At 41.5% G+C, this 19195-nt stretch overlaps 1 protein-coding gene across 11 annotated transcripts in view; it reads right to left on the reverse strand.

The window, feature by feature from the left end:
• Nucleotides 1-5249: 5249 nt before the first annotated feature.
• The window catches only part of SLF2 (SMC5-SMC6 complex localization factor 2), a 55818-nt gene continuing 41872 nt past the window's right edge, over nucleotides 5250-19195 (reverse strand). For 10 of the 11 annotated variants that reach the window (XM_012439365.3, XM_064373970.1, XM_012439366.3 and 7 more), the window contains 4 exons: nucleotides 19013-19090; nucleotides 13672-13758; nucleotides 11145-11213; nucleotides 5250-8497 (listed from right to left, as the gene is read on the reverse strand). In XM_012439365.3, coding sequence (XP_012294788.1) covers nucleotides 8462-8497; nucleotides 11145-11213; nucleotides 13672-13758; nucleotides 19013-19090 — 270 coding nt within the window. In that variant the 3' untranslated portion in view covers nucleotides 5250-8461. The remainder of the gene's footprint in view (nucleotides 8498-11144; nucleotides 11214-13671; nucleotides 13759-19012; nucleotides 19091-19195) is intronic. The other variant, XM_012439364.3, reaches the window with a different exon arrangement.

Consider the following 19195-nt stretch of genomic DNA (forward strand, 5'->3'; position numbering starts at 1 on the left):
CAATAGAGACGGTTTGAGGAGAGGCTCACACACAGCTTTCGGTCATCGGGCGACCCCTCCCCAACCCCGCCTCTAGGCGCTGCGGCCCTGATAATCGCCCCTTGGTGGTGGCCTCTCCACCCCGTGCACCCTCCACCTGCTCATAGACGCGCACCATCCCCTGTAACCCTAGGACCCCTCCGACTTGCCTACTGCTGGGGACGTGCAAACCTGTCCTGACGTTGCGGGGTTGGCGGACCCTCTCGGAGGGCCTTCTGGCCTGTCCTCTAACCTGGACCTCACTCCCTGCGCTCTTGCCATCCCCTTCTGCTGTCGGCCTAGAGCATGGAGGGAGGGCTGCCGTAGGTGGAGACTGGGCGTTGGGGGAAGCTCTGAACACAAAGCAGGGGCTTGATCCCCAGCTTCAGGGGCTGTTCAGCTTGAGGTGTGTGTGGGGGAGATGGGGTCAGGCCTGAAGGGGTTGAAGTAAAGCTTGACTTGAAAGGCACACAGAAAATGCTTTTTCTGGATAAATGAGCCACAAGCATTTGTACCTGTTCACTCACCAAATCTTAACCCAAACCCAGGCTCACCTCAGGGACTGGGTCATTCAAACACCTGCCTTCCTCCAGCTCATCTTGGGCACCATTCTTATCCAGAACTTACAGTGCGCCTTTCCAAGCAATCGAATTCCCAGATTCAATCACCTTACCCAGCAGCCATCTAGGAAACCCCTCACAATCAACTCCCCAACTCCTTTAACTCGACTAGGATGGTCCTTCTTTCTGTGCAAACTTGAGTCCTGCCTCCTTTCATAGGTCACAGCCTATTTGAAATTAGCTCCCATAGTTCAAACAAAACCTGCGTTCAGGCCCTGACCTGGCCTGGTCCTTCCTCCTCCATCCATGACAGTATTAATGTGGGCCCAAGAGATGGACCAAAATGATAAAGGCCACAGGAACATACGTGACTGACTCTTGCACGTGCCTAGGAGTCAGAACAGGATTCAAGTGGCACATTTAACCAAAGGAACCTTGCGAAAGACACTTCATCCTTCTTTCTGGATTCCCCAAAGCTCACAGTTTGGCACTGAATCATATACAATCTTGTAGTTTGGATGGCTGTGACTGCAGACTGCTAGACAGCAGGGCCCACATCACAGTTCCACCTCCCCCAACACTTTGCAAGTAGGATGTGTGTGGCAGGGAGAGGGAAGGTAGCTGGGAGAAACACAATAAAAAGTGCATATACACTTTTACAAAGACCATCCTGCTTCATTTTTTAATTTGTACCCTTATCCTATCCTGAGGAATAGATAGCCCCATTTTATGGATGGGGAAACAGGCTCTAAGACATTAAGTAACTTGCCTTGAAATTCATTCTTGTGTTTACAGAGAGGACAATCAAGACGGGAAAAGTCTGGGAAGGAGGAAGCAGGTTAAGCCTGAAGGGGAAATAGCACCGGCAGAGAGAGTAATGTTCAAGCTTATGCGCAGGCTTGTGTTGGGGCACCAGGGAAGGGGCATGGAAGAGGGTAGTCAGTTTGATTTGATGAAATGGGAGGGTTCCAAGTGGGAAATAAAAGGGAAAAGTGAGCTAGTAGTTTGAAAAAGACCACAGAAGAAAATCCTGAAACAGTTGATGGATTGAGTAAGGAAGTCTGAGCTGGGAAGACCAGTAAAGGCAGGGCTAAGAAAGAGGAATCTGGAGTTCTTATCAGAAAGTGGGTTGGTGGTAACAGTGGAGGCAGGGCAGGAAGACTGCTAGCCTCTCAGCAGCAGATAGGAGAAGCAATTAAACTGGAGGGGCCCAGGTGATCTGCCTGACCTCAGGTGATCTGCCCGCCTCAGCCTCCCAAAGTGCTGGGATTACAGGTGCCCTTTCTTGACTCCAGCCTAGGGAATGGTTAGCACAGTTTCCCAAATGTTCACAGAACCTGCAGTGCAGACTTCAGATACCTCTGGAGGTGGGAAGTAAGCCAATGTGGTAGGTTCAGTATCTCACTCACTTTATGAGCCAAACTTTGCTCCTCTGAGGTGCTGATGGCAAACTCAGACATTGTTAAATGAGCAAAATGTGTGATTTCAACTATCACTGGGCAGTTACTACAATACTTTTGATACCAGGCCACAATCCATTTCCTTCTGCTATCCTCCCAGTGAAATCTCTGAACCTAATGAGAGTATGAGATGTAAAGGCAATTAATGGAGCTGTCTATAGGAAGCCCTTTTGATTGACAGTACATCTCTCTGCAAATTCAGCTGATAAAATATGAACAGGGGAATACTGACAGTGGAAATCAAATAAAGAAATGAACACTAACCTAGCCATAAATTTGCACCCTGGGACACAGGCAGGTCATTCTTTGAACAGGCTGTTACTCATCCATAAAGTCACTACCCTGGCTGCTTCACAGGGTGGCTGTGAGAGGATCCCATCTGGAAACCTTCTAGAGAACTTCATACACACAGAAATGTATGGGGTTTGTTTTTGCTAGGCTATTTTTCCCAACTTTGCTGTAAGAAAGTGGCTGAGGGTAGTGCTGGCTGATTCTCAGCCACCTACACAGCAGACTTTGCACAGAACAGTTACTCACTGTAGCAGGGATCCTAGGTGAAGGGGGTGGGTATGAATTTCTGAAACTGGAGCAGGTTCCCAGAGGCACGAGAACTGTGGCCTAGTCAAACTGTCCTGCTTCCAGTTCAGTGTGGCAGCATTTCTGTTCCTGCTTTGCCATCTCCATCTCTGGTTTGCCCAGCACTTTCCCTTTAGGTATTGTGATCTTTATTTGGGCCACATATACAGCTGAGGTGCCCTATAGGGGCTGTCACCAGTGAAACAATACGGAAGTCTCACAGTTCCACGGTGCCTCAGAAGCCTGTTTTGCCCGTTACATTTTCCTCCCAGCCTGTCATCTTGGAGTCAGACCCAAAGCTGGGCCTTCTGGTTTGCCCTCTTTTGGCTTCAGCCTAGGGAATGGTTAGCAAGGGAAAGGTAGTGTCAGGACATTTCTACAAATGCTGGAAAACCACCACCTATCACCCATTTCTCAGCTTTAGCATGCTGGCTTTTAAAAAGTGAAATTTTTTTTTTTTTTTTAGATGGAGTTTCATTCTTGTTGCCCAGGCTGGAGTGCAATGGTGCAATTATGGCTCACCACAACCTCCGTCTCCCGGGTTCAAGCAATTCTCCTGCCTCAGCCTCCCGAATAGGTTGAGATTACAGGCATGCACCACCATGCCCGGCTGATTTTGTATTTTTAGCAGAGACGGGCTTTTTCCATGTTGGTCAGTCTGGTCTTGAACTCCTGACCTCAGGTGATCTGCCCACCTCAGCCTCCCAAAGTGCTGGGATTACAGGTGTGAGATACCACACCCGGCCTGAAAATTTTAATTTAAAAGAAAAAAATCAGCAGACACAGCTGGACAGAGAAGCCTTTGGAGCTCCCTGTGTCCAAAGGAATAGGGCACACTTACAACTATCATTTTTGGAGATACGGTTTGCTCAGATGTCAGTACACCCACCCTGAGGTGTCTGCTTAAGATCAATTCCGTCATCAGAGAAAAGCCTCAAGTTAGAGCATTTGTTGAGTTCTTGCTCTATGCCAGGCACTGTACTAAGCATTTTTTTTTTTTTCCAGACGGAGTTTCGCTCTTGTTACCCAGGCTGGAGTGCAATGGCGCAATCTCGGCTCACTGCAACCTCTGCTTCCTGGGTTCAGGCAATTCTCCTGCCTCAGCCTCCTGAGTAGTAGCTGGAATTACAGGCACGAGCCACCATGCCCAGCTAATTTTTTGTATTTTTAGTAGAGATGGGGTTTCACCATGTTGACCAGGTGATCTCTTGACCTCGTGATCCACCCGCCTCGGCCTCTCAAAGTGCTGGGATTACAGGCGTGAGCCACCGCGCCCGGCCCCGTACCAAGCACTTTTTGTGCACTGCTTAGTCCTCACAAACCCTGAGATAGACACCGTTATTATTCCTTTTAACAGATGAGGAAACAGGCTAAGCCAGTTTAAGTATTTTGCCAAAGATCAAAAGGGTAGTGTGATGAATTGGGGATCTGAGATCAGGCCTTGGGGCAAGGTAAAGGCCCTTAACTTGCACAAGGTTGTGCTGCCTGCCCTCTAGTAAGTACTTACTGCAATGTCTGCTTCTGCCTGGGTTGTCAACCTCTCATCCCTCCGCCCCACTGTCAGAGAAAAATGCTCCCACTGAGTCTCTTTCTAGCCATCCTGTCAGAAAGGAGAAAAAATACTGGCATGGTTTTGGAACTCAAGTCCTCTGACCATGCCTAGGCCTTCTGAGTTCAAAAGTTTCTCCTGTGAGGTGTCAACCTCTGCCTCCCAAGTTGGCATACCCAGAACCGTGTCGGCCTGGCAGGTTGGAGGTGATCTCAAGCCCTGCTTTTACATTGTACAGCTTCCTCTTTCTTGGTCCTGGGCTCAAGAACAAGGGAGTCAGAGGCTGGGTGCAGTGGCTCATGCCTGTAATCCCAGCACTTTGGGAGGCCAAGGAGGTGGATCATGAGGTCAAGAGATTGAGACCATCCTGGCCAATATGGTGAAACTAAATATCTCTACTAAAAATACGAAAAATATTTAATATCTCTACTAAAAATATGAAAATTAGCCGGGCATGGTGGCGCATCCCTGTAGTGCCAGCTACTCAGGAGGTTGAGGCAGGAGAATCACTTGAACCTAGAGGTGGAGGCTGCAGTGAGCTGAGATTGTACCACTGCACTCCAGCCTGGCAACAGAGCGAGACTCTTCGTCTCATCAAAAAAAAAAAAAAAAAAAAAAAAAGGGTAGGGGGAGTCAGGTTAAGGGTATTTGTTTCTAATTCTCTTTGCCCAAGAACAGAAAGTATTTTAACCTGTATACCAGCAGGTAAGAGTCATGACAGCTCTGTGTTGTTCACCACCAAATCCTTACTGAATCCTAAAAAGAGTGCCTAGTAAGTAGTTGAGACTCAATTAACTGCGAGAATGAATGAATAGTGGAATGAGCATACTGAATGAGGTAAGAACGAGATTACTGAATTCCTAATTGCAAAGTATACAGCAATTAACTGGGTTATATAAAAGTGAACTGTGTACAATAGTGGCTTTATGTTTTCTAGAAATAGGAGACATCAAGCTAAAACACTGGAAAATCCAAAGCAAGAAGAAGAAATGTTTAAAAACCAGGGGGTTGGGGTGGTGCGAGGGAACAGGGCATTCCAGATAACTTAGCTTCCCCAACTCCCAAACAAATACCACCAAACACATGTTCAAACTGAGAAAAAGCAGTTTTAATAGCACACACACACATATTCATAGGAATTTAACAAGATGTAGTATAAAATCTTTAAAAAAATAAAAGGAAAGAAAACAAAATCTGTATTTAGTGCCTAAGAGCTGGTGGATTAATAACTGGCGGACAGGACTGCCCAGGAAAAACAAATGCACAGATAATGAGGTACGCCGACACCGTTCACGAGTAAGGAATTACCACAGATCACGCTAGCTGCTCCACACGCCCAGCCACCTGTACCCTACTCTTGCCTCCTTAGAGACAAACCACCACAGTCGTCCCCTAATTCTCCAACTTAGTAGCTTGTTTAACGGGCTACCTCTTAAAATTTTTATTTTTAACTTAAAAATTGCCCTTGGCTTAAAGACACCACACATTATTACTGGCCAGTCCCCACCAATTATATTTGTTTTGATAAAAATAAAAATGCAAATACTCCAACTAAGTCTGGATGATAACGCACCATTTTCTATCTTTTACATTTGAGGAGATTTTTGTGAAGTTGAAAGCAGGTTACTATTTGCGCTTCAAAGCGGAAACAAAATGCCAACCTTCCAAAAGGTGACAAAGGCACCACTGCCATTAGGAGACAGAAAATGTACAAATGCTGTTACTTTACGGCTACATCGATGCGTTTTGTGCATGGAGAGCCTCTTCACTTAATGTGATATAACTAGTAGAATTATAATTTTCGGATAACAAGAAAAGCAGTTAGAAAAGACAGTTACACACAAAAGCATAAACACTTACAAGTACCTTAATGTGCAGCTTGCAAGATAGGTAATAAGTTTGCCATACATATCCAGAAAATTCGACAAGGTGATTTTTGGCACAGTAATATTGCCAAACACACCACCACTCAGTGCAAGCTTTGTTTGCCAAGTCCCCAAAGTGGCCTGACATTCTCTGTGCAATGAGCATTTCTCCCTCTCTACCACCCCATTCACTGGGCAATAGCAGCAGGAGGGAGACAAAGCATGGGGACTCAAGGGAGAAGAAAAATACTTGATTTGGAAGAAAAACCATGGGATACTTGTGCTAAAAGAGAGTTACAAAATTTTCATGAGAACCCAAATGCAAATACTGACTGGACTATGACCTGGAGTCTGAATACCTCTACCAGAGTCATAAATATAAGGGTGTAAACTCACATCTGGCCATTTATTTTAAAGGGACAATTAAGTATTTTTTTCTAAAGGAGAAATACAATTACAAATAGATATATTTTTTTCTTATTGGAACTGTTAAATAAAAATGTATCAAAGTGGTTTTAAATTTGATGGGCAGTTATCTGTTGAAACTGCAATACAAAAGGGTCATTTAAAAAAAAACACCTGAATAACCCATTTGTCCCCCCATCAATGTACACAATTAGAAAATATTTACACACTGTAAATTACAAGCAATATAAGCAGTATTTTATATTTTGAGATTTTGTACACTTTACACAATGCAAAATGAGAAAAATATGAACACGTATAAAATTACACACAAATAATGTATCTACAAAGGATTAAATTACAGAATGAAAGCCCGCATTGTTGGGCAGATAGATGCCAGAGTTTCAAGCTTCTGTCAAATATAACTCTTTGTATCTATCTCTTTAACCATAAATGGCATTTTGTAACAATACCCTTGAGAGGTAGTATCAAGATAATAATATTCTTACCAGTAAACAACGCAGAATAAAACTTTTGTTGGTCTGACTCTTGGAGCCTCAATCGGTTTAGGTTCTTGGAAACTGGATTTACTTAGTCTTCCCTATAAAAGAAGTTACTGATGCTATTTTAAGTGACAAATTTAAGACAAAACGCTTTTGACTCCTAAGCCTCAATTTAGAGGTAGAAAGTTATTTTCTTCCCTCTCAAACGACAAACATCAAGTCCAGTTTCCGTTCCCTTCCATCACCTTTCCCCCCACAACTGCAGACACTAGAGCACTCAGGAGAACAGGTCACTCAAGCCAACACTGAAAGAACAACAAAAAAAGTTGGTATTCTTTCAGGAAACAAGCCCTCCTAAAAGGGACACCTAGTCAATAAAATAATTTTTTTTAATTGGCTAGTAAGAGTTTGTTACTACCCCTGGGCTAAAACCAGCATGTGCACTTCCACTAACCCTCTACCATTTAAACCAAAGGATGGCTTTCCAGTGTTTTAAGAATTTAAAGCAGCTGTGGTTTTGAAGTGCAACAACTTCAAGATAAAAGCACGTGCGCATACACACACATACACACACACACACGCACACACGCACGCATACACAGACACAGTGTCCCAAAGAATGAACACCATTCAGGTCTCTGCCAAAGTTACATACTCATGGAAACAAGGCTGTTGGAAACTTGTCCAGATCTTTAGGCTTTTACAACATAGACTTCTGTAATATGGTTACCAAGAGCCAGCATTCTAAGATTTAGCCAAGATTCTAAGATTTAAACAGTATTTAAAATATATGCATTTAAAAGAAATCCAGAACAAACTACATATGAATGTTCTGGCATAAAAACAGAGCCACTACCTTACAGCTTACTCTTCCCCTTAAGGGGATCGGACAACATATCAAACGTCTGTTTCTCAACTGTTTGTTAAATGTATTTTTAAAACACATTTATAATCTTGAGTAATGAAGGAAGATGCATGGATTGAAACCTCCCTGTGGTTTATAAAAGTTACAGAAGAGATTTATGCTGTTTCTTACTAAACTCAGTTTTAAGCTTTCCCTTTGTGTCCTAAAATAACCAAGAGGGAAAATGAAACCCAACTGGAACTTGGTCTTGATTTCCATGTCCAACTTCTCAAGCTGGTCCAAGCTCTTTCTTATATATTTCCTGTGATTATGAAGTGACAAAAATACTATCTAAAAAAGATAATTGGCTTAAATTTAATAAGAGGAGTTACTGGGGCAATTTAGACATGTGACTATTAGCTGCTTCTACCCCTCCCCTCTTTTAATAAGAGTCTGCTCTTTTAAAAGGTCAGTTGCCTTAACAATTAAGCAGATCACATTTCATATCTGCTTCAGAAATGGTAATTTCTTCATTACCAGCTTCATACTAGATATTCAAGTGGCATATTTGCTGTATATTTTCTTGGCATTCCATTGGATTCTGTAATAATCCTTTCTACTCCTCTAGGAAAGGCTCTTACTGAATTTCTCTTGGTTGATATTTTTGCTGCTGTACTCCTATTAAGAATCTGGTACCCAGAAGTCATGAAGCTGCCCCTAAAAAAGGAAAGGAGAAAAGAGAGGGTAAAGGAAAATTTAATCATATTATGAACTAATCCTCATAAAACTACTCTTCATCAGACAATGGGTTTTGACAAGACAGGTAATAAAATCTTTATATTGATTTCTCTGAAAATTTATGGTAATCAGATTCAAATTTCACATTCAGTGGTCAAACAAGAAAAAACAGTATAAAGTAAGTGCAGGATGTTTTTCCATCACTGCACAAATGGAGGGGCTTAGTTAAGCAGATTAAGTTATATTAAGCTGATTAGTATGGTTTTGCTATTAAATTATTTTCTGTAATTTGTTTTTTTGAGATGGAGTTTTGTTCTTGTTGTCCAGGCTGGAGTGCAATGGCGCAATCTTGGCTCACTGCAACCTTTACCTCCCGGGTTCAAGCAATTCTCCTGCCTCAGCCTCCTGAGTAGCTGGGACTACAAGTGTGAGCCACCATGTCCAGCTAATTTTTGTATTTTTAGTAGAGACGGGGTTTCACCATGTTGACCAGGATGGTCTCAATCTCTTGACCTCGTGATCTGCCCTCCTCAGCCACCCAAAATGTTGGGATTATAGGTGTGAGCCGCCACACCCAGCCCTATTTTCTGTTTAAATATCATGTCAGTACATGATGACCATTAAAAGAAAATCTATTAAGGTTAGAAACAAATACAAAAACAACAAAACATAAGTTTAAGATTTTTCAAAAACTCCAAATAGAGAGATTGCTTTATCTAGTTAATATTCAGTGTTCCTATTTTTTTTTTTATATAAAATATAAGCAACTTCTAGGCCCTGGCTACTCAAAGTTTAGTCCCCTGGACCAGCAGCATTGGCATTAATTGGAGAACTTGTTAGAAGTACAGAATATCTCAGTTCTCACTCCAGATCTATGTCAGAATCCATATTTCAGCAAATTCCTAGTTGATTCCTATGTACATTACAATTTGAGAAGCATAATTTTAGACAAGTCTATGCCAGTTACTCTGTAAACAAGCAGGCTAGCACACTTACTAGCAGGTGTTAAAAAAGGAATGTCTCTCTTAGGCAAAGATTCCTCAGATATAACATCAAAAAAAAAGTGACAAATATATATATATAATAAATAAAGGAAAGGCAACACACGGAATGGAAGAAAATATTTACAAATTATATCTCTAATAAGGGATTTGTATCCAGAATACATGGAGAATTCATACAACTCAATAATAGAAAGATAAATAACTCAATTCAAAAATAGGCTTTTTGAAATGAAGTATGGCATGAAAAAAACGGGCAAAGGATCTTAATAGACATTTCTGCAAAAAAGCTATACAAATGACCAACAGGCACATGAAAAGATGTTTAACAACACCATTAATCATTAGGGAAATGCAAACTAAAACCACAGTGAGATTCTGCTTCCCTACTCCCTACTATGGCTTTAGTAAAAACAAGTGTTGGTGAGAATATGGAGAAATTAGAAACCTCATACATTCTGGTGGGAATATAAAATGATGCAGTCACTTTGGAAAACAGTCTGGTAGTTTCTTAAAACACTTAACATAGAATTACCATATGGCTCAGCAATTCGACTTCCTTTTCAAATGTTTCATTTGAGAACATATATTCACATAAAAACTTGCATACAAATGTTCGTGGAAACATTATTTGTAATAGCCAGAATGTGAAAACAATACAAATGTCTAATAAGTGGATAAATAAACGTGATATATCTAAACAGTGGAAAATTATTTGGCAATAGAAGGGATATACATGCTATAACATGGATTCACTTATCATTATGTTAACTGAAAGCAGCCAATTACAAAAGACTACATAGTATATCTCATTTACAGATGTCCAGAATAGAGAAATCTATACTGACAGAAAGGAGATTAGTGTTTGCCTAGGGCTTGGGAGGAGTCAGGAGGGGAATCAAGGTAGTAGGGGAAAGGGGAATGACTGCTAATGGGTATGGGATTTCTTTTTAGGGTGACAAAAATGTTCTAAAATTAGACCGTGGTGATGGTATTTACTCTGTGAATGTATTAAAAACCACTGTACACGTCAAGTGGGTAAAATGTATGGTATGTGAATTCTATCTAATAGATCTGTCTTTTTTTTTTGAGACGGAGTTTCACTCTCGTTACCCAGGCTGGAGTGCAGTGGCGCGATCTCGGCTCACCGCAACCTCCGCCTCCCGGGTTCAGGCTATTCTCCTGCCTCAGCCTCCTGGGTAGCTGGGATTACAGGCATGCACCACCATGCCCAGCTAAGTTTTTGTGTTTTTAGTAGAGACGGGGTTTCATCATGTTGACCAGAATGGTCTCGATCTCTTGACCTCGTGATCCACCTGCCTCGGCCTCCCAAAGTGCTGGGATTACAGGCATGAGCCACTGCGCCCAGCCCTAATAGATCTGTCTTAAAAATGCTCTTCATTGAATAACCTCTACTTGATGCAATGTAATATTTTAAAATGGGCTGAACCACTTCTGGAAATAAATTAATGAATATAAAGCAAACAAAAACTCAGCATTTTCAATTTATCTTAAGATAACTAGAACCAAGTACAGTGTTATACTCTACTTTCTTTCAAACAGTATGAAAAATATCATTTAGCAAAACTATTAAGATTAAATGAAACTAAATAATAAAACGACACCTGAGTAGGCCGACAGTTCTGGATTATTTCCTGCCATTTTCCATGTATCCTGGCGACCAAATCTTTCACCTTTAAAAATATTAAATAGGGAAAAAGGGATCAGATCAAAACATCCTCACCTACAAGCAGCTTAACACTACACAAAAGATCTGACAGCTGCATCAGGCCCACACTCAACAACTCAATTTGATTTCTGTCAACAAAGAGAAAATAAACTACTCATCTTTTGGAGGCGCTTTCAAATCATAGTAATTAATAAGATTTTCCTTTATCACCAAAATCTAAACTATTGACTACTTAGGATTTAATTTTCCTGTTATTAAAGATCATCCAGAAAAACACATTCTCTGCCTTCAGAGGAACTCAACTTTAACTTGCTGGCTTCTGAACACCCAGATAGAGAAGCTGAAGGGTAGTCTGTGTCAACAGGGCCCAAGGCTTTGGCTGTTCCCTGCCTTCCCTTCCCAGCTTCCATTCGAAAGGATTAAGGCCATTAAAAAAATGTTTACTTGGCTGGGCACAGTCGCTCATGCCTGTAATTCCAGCGCTTTGGGAGGCTGAGGTGGGTGGATCACCTGAGGTAGGGAGTTTGAGACCAGCCTAACCAACAAGGAGAAACCCTGTTTCTACTAAAAATACAAAATTAGCTGGGCATAGTGGCAGGCGCCTATGGTCTCAGCTACTAGGAAGGTTGAGGCAGGAGAGTCGCTTGAACCTGGGAGGTGGAGGTTGCAGTGAGCCGAGATTGTGCCATCACACTCTAGCCTGGGCAACAAGAGTGAAACTCCATCTCAAAAAAATTAAAATTAAAATAAAATAATTAAAAAAGAAGGTTTATTTGTTCCTCTCCACATTATTAGAAGATCCAAAATTCACTGTTACTCCTCTCCATGTTTTTGCCCAATTACTATTAATCCCCTTTAAATATCCAGTATACTCCTACATTTGGAGGTTTAGCAAGTCTTCAAATTACCACAAAAGTCTCCAAGTTACTACAAATACCAAACTCTATCACTCCAGGGATTCTCAATTAGCTATTGAATATAACTGTTTGAGAATAATGTTTTAAACAACTCAGGAATTTTATAGCAGCTTTACATTTATAAAGTAAATTACAATCTCTGCTTTTTTCTCCATCTACGGTTCGGCAAATTAAGTTTCTCCAAATCAATCACCAACTTTTCTGTAACAGAGTCTTTTGGAGAGGCAGGCAACTTGCCTGCTTCAGCAGGACCATTCCTTGAAGAAATTTCCACAGGCCACTGTGTCACTTTCCATTTTAAGTAAGAGAAGCACTGGCAACAATCTGTGCCAAGCCCTTGTCTTTAAGAAACATAAAACTTGGATGGTCCCCTTTGAGCCCGTCTGTCAGTAACAGCCACTACAAAGTTCTACAGGCCAGCAATTCTAGTTAGCGAATGCTCAAAAGAATGTGCTTCTGAAACTTGAGTTCTACATGTGCTATCCCCTCCATGTATTTGAAAATCAGAAATCTGTTAACAATTTCATTAGTTGCTTATTTTTGTATTTAACTTAAATTTACTAAAATAAAGACATATACTAAATTCACATAGGCATTGTTCAAATGACTAACCTTTGCAGCTAATTAATCTAAGATATTAAGTTACAAAGCCGAGACTTCAATGACTATCCAAATACAAGAGGCAAAAAGAATCAGCATTGCGTTACATCACCAAAGTTAAAAGATAATATTGGAATAAAAAAATCCTTAGAAAAATATATTTTTATTTTATTTATTATTATTACTATTTTTGAGACAGAGTCTTGCTCTGTCATCCAGGCTGGAGTGCAGTGGCGCGATCTCAGCTCACTGCAAGCTCCGCCTCCTGGGTTCAAGTGATTCTCCTTCCTCAGCCTCCTGAATAGCTGGGACTACAGGTGCACGCCACCATACCTGGCTCATTTTTGTATTTAGAAAACAGTATTTTAAAAGTGTCTGGAATTTTTCTCCTTGGGTGTTAGAAGTTTCAGAACCAAAAAGAAAGTGAAAAGTGTATTTGCTTTGAGATTTTTTTCTTTCACTTCTAATTTAGCTACATGAATTTAACAGAAACTGATTTCTGTTATTAAAGGAGAAAGCCCTATTTCTAATCTTACATGTTTCTTTTTTGAGACAGAGTCCTACTCTGTCTCCCAGGCTGGGATGCCAATGGTGTGTTCATAGCTCATTGCAATCTCAAACTCCTAGGCTCCAGTGATCCTCCTTCCTCAGCCTCCCAAGGATGTGGAATTACAAGTGCATGCCACCATGCCTGGCCAGTTTTCAAAATTTTTGTAGAGATGGAGTCTTGCTATGTTGCCCAGGCTGGTCTTGAACTCCTGGCTTCAAGCAATCCTTTTGCCTTGGCCTCACAAAGTATTGGGATTACAGGCATAAGCCACCATGCCCAGACTTATATGTTCTTTTTCTGATATAGGCCTGTATGCTTCTATCCTTAAATATTAATACAACCAAGATTAAGCCAAAAAAAAAGAGAGATAGAAAGAAAAGAAAAAACACACTTACCTTAGTTCTGTAAAAAAGTCTTGCATCTTCCCTAATATCACATTTAATATGCTTTTCCAAAGCCCCACAGAGCAGCACAAAGTGTTTCTGTGCAAAACAAATGCAAGGAATGAAAACAACTCTGACGCATTACAAATTAACAAAGAAGAAATTATGCAGTTAGAACAACTAAATCATTTAAAAATCTATTATTCCTGATAGCAATGACTGATGTTAACCATCCAACGTACAGTAGTTGTATCAGTGAAAGTAGCTACTTCCATGATAGTGAGATTACAAGTTTAAAAACTATACAGTATAACAAAAGTTGTTTTGCTATGCATTAACTCATATTAATGAAAATTAACCCCAGAGCTCCAACTGGGTAATGTAATACTCAGAAATTTAAAAGTCCTTCCTTTAACACATTCTCTAATAAAATATTCAAATAAGAGCTAGCGTGTTTTCTTTTTTTTAATTAAAAAAAATTTTTTTGAGACAGAGTTTTGCTCTTATTACCCAGGCTGGAGTGTAATGGCATGATCTTGGCTCACTGCAACCTCTGCCTCCCGGGTTCAACCGATTCTCCTGCCTCAGCCTCCCGAGTAGCTGGGATTACAGGCATGCGTCACCACGCCTGGTTAATTTTGTATTTTAGTAGATGGGGTTTCTCCTTGTTGGTTAGGCTGGTCTCGAACTCCCGACCTCAGGTGATCCACCCCCTCGGCCTCCTAAAGTGCTGGGATTACAGGCATGAGCCACCACACCTAGCCCCCAATTTTTTTTTAAAGAAATGGGTCTGGGCCAGGCGTGGTGGCTCACGCCTGTAATCCAAGCACTTTGGAGGCCAAGGTGGGCGGATCACCTGAGGTTGGGAGTTCAAGACCAGCCTGACCAACATGGTGAAATCCCGTCTTAAAAAAAAAAAAAAAAAAAAAAAAAAAAAAAGAAATGGGTCTGGCTCTGTTGCCAGGCTGGAGTGCAGCAGCACAATTATAGCTCACTGCACCCTCGAACTCCTCAGTTCAACCTCCTCCAGTCTCAGCCTCCTGATTAGCTAGGATTATAGGCATGCACCACCATGCCCAGTTTTTTTTGTTGTTTTTTTTTTCCCCCTGAGACAGAGTCTTGCTCTGTCACCCAGGCTAGAGTGCAGTGGTGGGATCTCAGCTCACTGCAACCTCCACCTCCCAGGTTCAGGCAATTCTCTACCTCAGCCTCCAGAGTAACTGGGATTATAAGCACGTGCCATCATGCCCAGATAATTTTTGTATTTTCAGTAGAGACAGGGTTTCATCACATTGGTCAGACTGGTCTCAAACTCCTGACCTCAGGTTATCCACCTGCCTCAGCCTCCCAAAGTGCTGGGATAATAGGTGTGAGCCATCGCACCTGGCCAATTTTTTTTTTTTAATTTTTAATTTTTTTTTGTAGAGACAGGGTCTCACTTTGCTGCCAAGGCTAATGTCAAATGCCTGGCTTCAAGTGATCCTCCCACTTCAGCCTCCCAATATGTTGAGATTATAAACATGAGCCACTGCACTTGGCCAGCACAACACTGGCCCATTTAATATTTGATGTTGGTATCTTATGAATATATTATACTATTGCCAAGGTAAAATGGTTAAGTTCCACTCCAACAGAGCTAACATTTGCTGACAAATAATTCTTTTCAATATGACATGGTTACAAGACCACTATCCTGCCCCTCTTTCTGGTATACATGGGAATTCTTACAGGAAAATCAGTTTGAGATTTTTTTTTTTAAGGGATAGGGTCTTGCCCTGTTGCCCAGGCTGTAGTGCAGTGGTGGGATCATAGCTCACTGCAGTTTTGAACTCTTGGGCTCAAATAATCTTCCCATCTCAGTCTTTTGGGTAGCTGGGACTACAGGTGTGTGCCACCACACCTGGCTAGTTTTTGTTTTTGATTTTTTGTAGAGGCAGCATCTTGCTATGTTGCCTAAGCTGGTTTTAAACTCCTAGGCTCAAGTAATCCTTCTGCCTCTGCCTCCCAAAGTGTTGGGATTACAGGCATGAGACACCACACCTGGCCCTATTTTTCTTTTTATGTAGGAACAACATAAGTTTTCACTAACAGAGGTTCATACTTAATTCTTTGAAAAATTAAGCATCTTAAATTTTACAAATATAGAGACCTAAGCAGTTCTCTCATATATACTTGGTGAGAATGTAAATGAACACTTTCTGGGATGAAAATGTGATAATAGCTATTTAAAATAATTAAAATTTGAAATATTTATAAATTTTTGATCCAGTAATTCTACTTCTAGGAATTTACCTTATAGCTGTGCTTGCCGAAATAGGCAAAGATATATGAATAAGCACGTCCATGTTAACACTATGTGTAATCACAAAAAAAAATACTGTTTATCAATAAAGGCTTCAAAATGCTATAGTTATTAGACAGAAGTGCTAATATTTGATTTTTTATATATTTTTTGAGACAGGGTCTCACTCTGTCACCCGGGCTGGAGGGCAGTGGCATGACCACAGCACATGGCAGCCTTGACCCCCTTGGGCTGAGGTGTTCCTCCTACCTCAGCCTCCCAAGTAGCTGGGACTACAGGCATGTACCACCATGCCCAACTAACTGATTTTGTTTTTTGTAAAGATGGCAATTTGCTATGTTGCCCAGGCTGGTCTTAAACTCCTGGGCTCAAGCAATCTGGGCTCAAGGCTTCCCAAAGTGGGAGGATAACAGCTGTGAGCCACTGTGGCCAGCCAAGTACTAATATGTTAAAAAGGAAAAAAGGAAGCTGCAAATGATACTAATAGTATGATTCCATTTTTGTTAAAATAATTGTTAGTACATGTAATGTATTGGTAAATTGTGAAGAAATTTACAGGAGGGCATTGGATTGTAGGAGTCTTTCACTTTCTACCTTATGTAAGTTTTACAATAATCGCTTTTTTTTTTTTTTTAATAGAGATGGCATTGCCCAGGCTGCTCTTGAATTCCTGGGCTCCTGGGCTCAAGCGATCCTCTTGACTTGGCCTCCCAAAGTGCTGGGATTACAGGCATGAGCCACCATGACCAGTCACTGACTTTTTTAATCATAAAAAGTAACTTACAGCCAGGTGCAGTCGCTCATGCCTATAATCCCAGCACTTTGGGAGGCCAAGGCAGGTGGATCACAAGGTCAGCAGTTTGAGCCCAGCCTGGCCAACATGGTGAAACCCTGTCTCTACTAAAAATATAAAAATTAGCTGGGTGTGGTGGCTAGTGCCTGTAATCCCAGCTACACAGGAGGTTGAGGCAGGAGAATCTCTTGAACCCGGGAGGCGGAGGTTGTAGTGAGCCAAGACCATGCCACTGCACTCTAGCCTGGACAACAGAGTAAGACTCCATCTCAAAAAAAAAAAAAAAAAGGTAATTTATAAAATACAAAAACCATATAAGAACATTACAGACAGATCATTATATTAGCTTCCAATCAGGAAAGCAAACACTTTTTTTTTTTTTTGAGACAGAGTTTCGCTCCTGTGGCCCAGGCTAGAGGGCAATGGTGCGATCTTGGAGCATTGCAACCTCTGCCTCCTGAGTTCAAGCAATTTTGCTTCAGCCTCCCGAGTAGCTGGGATTACAGGCACCCACCACACTTGGCTAATTTTTGTATTTCTAGTAACGACGGGGTTTCATCACGTTGGTCAGGCTAGTCTCAAACTCCTGACCTCAGGTGATCCACCCACCTTGGCCTCCCAAAGTGCTGGGATTATAGGCGTAAGCCACTGCACCTGACCACAAACAGAGTTTTACGCACAATAGCATTTATAAAAACGCAAGAACTAGTCTTGTGTCTTTTCTATCATGTCTAGTAGATACTATGTTTTTTGGTTTTTTTTCTGAGGTGGAGTCTCCCTCTGTTGCCCAGGCTGGAGTGTGGTGGTATATCAACTCACTGCAACCTCCACCTCCTGGGTTCAGGTGGTTCTCCTGCCTTATCCTCTGGAGTAGCTGATATTACAGGCATCTGCCACCATGCCCAGCTAATTTTTTTGCATTTTTAGTAGAAACAGGGTTTCATCATGTTGGCTAGGCTGGTCTCGAACTTTTGACCTCAAGTGATCTGCCTGCCTTGGCCTCCCAAAGTGTTGGGATTATAGGCGTGAGCCACCACATTGGGCCTAAATTTTAAAACAGGAATTAGAGTAGTTAAGATATGAAACAAGAGGAATTAAGCAAGAACTTTCCCCAGGGATATGGGAAGAATAGAATAATTCAAAATGAAAATCTTAATATGGGAAGATAATTTAGAAATGCTTTGTAAAGTAGCCTGCCTTACCATCAGTTTAATTTTGAAGGCAAATGTTATTTCTAAAGGAATAAAAGGGGAAGGGAGAAGAGATGGGAAGAAGGAGCTAAAAGCTGGCTGTGTGACAGATGCAGCTGACAACAATAACTTAAGCATATTCTGAAAATGAACCTATAGTCTAAGAAGAATGTATAACTGGAGTCCTGAGCTAAGGAATCTGGGAGTGGCCAATCTGGAGTTTCACTCCTTATCTATGAAGGACATCTGAATCCCCAGCCCATCCCTTGGAAGGCCACACAGGGGATCTCCACAGGGGATGGAGGCCCTCTCTTCTGGGTTAAATGGAGGTTGCTAGGTAGAGGGTGCTAAGTGAAAATGCTATATAAATTGCACGGTGTCTATAAATGGTAACAGTTCTCCTGCGTAGCATGCTGCCACTTGACTGCCATTTGTACTGGAGTCAATATGGGTCCAGCACAACACTGGCCCATTTGATATTTGGTAAGGTTGGTATCTTATGAATATATTATACTATTGCCAAGGTATAATGGTTAAGTTCCACTCCAACAAACAGAACTAACATTTGCTGACAATTCTTTTTTTTTTTTTTTTGAGATGGAGTTTCACTGTTGCTGCCCAGGCTGGAGTCAGTGGCCCAATCTCCGCTCACTGTAACCTGCACCTCCTGGGTTCAAGCGATTCTCCTGCCTCAACCTCCCAAACAGCTGGGATTACAGGCACCCGCCACCACACACAACTAATTTTTTTGTATTTTTAGTAGAGATGGGGGTTTCACCATGTTGGCCAGGCTGGTCTCGAACTTCCGACCTCAGGTGATCCACCCACCTTGGCCTCCCAAAGTTCAGGGATTACGGGCGTGAGCTATGGTGCCAGGCTGACAATTCTTTTCAATATGATATGGTTACAATACCACTATCATGCCCCTCTTTCTGGTATACATGTAAATTATTATAGCAAAATCAATAAGCTTTTATTAAGTTTTCTCCTATATGAAGCATGTTCACTCATTCCATCAACAGTGACAACTATTTAAAAACAGCAGCAACGACACTAAACACTACCTACCCGCTGTCCAGTAGAAAAAGAATGAGAACAACTAACTTCACCGACTAAATGAAGAAGAATGTAGGTCAGGTAATATGCCTGTTAGAGAAATGAATACAATTAACACCTATGAATTAGCTAGCATAGATGTCATTCCAATTTACACATTAGGAAAGTTGCCCAGGAAGGAAAAAGGATATGTTA

This window comes from Aotus nancymaae, unplaced genomic scaffold (assembly GCF_030222135.1).
Source record: "Aotus nancymaae isolate 86718 unplaced genomic scaffold, 86718_ANA_hifiasm-v0.15.2.pri h1tg000010l, whole genome shotgun sequence".
In the NCBI taxonomy this organism is placed as follows: domain Eukaryota; kingdom Metazoa; phylum Chordata; class Mammalia; order Primates; family Aotidae; genus Aotus; species Aotus nancymaae.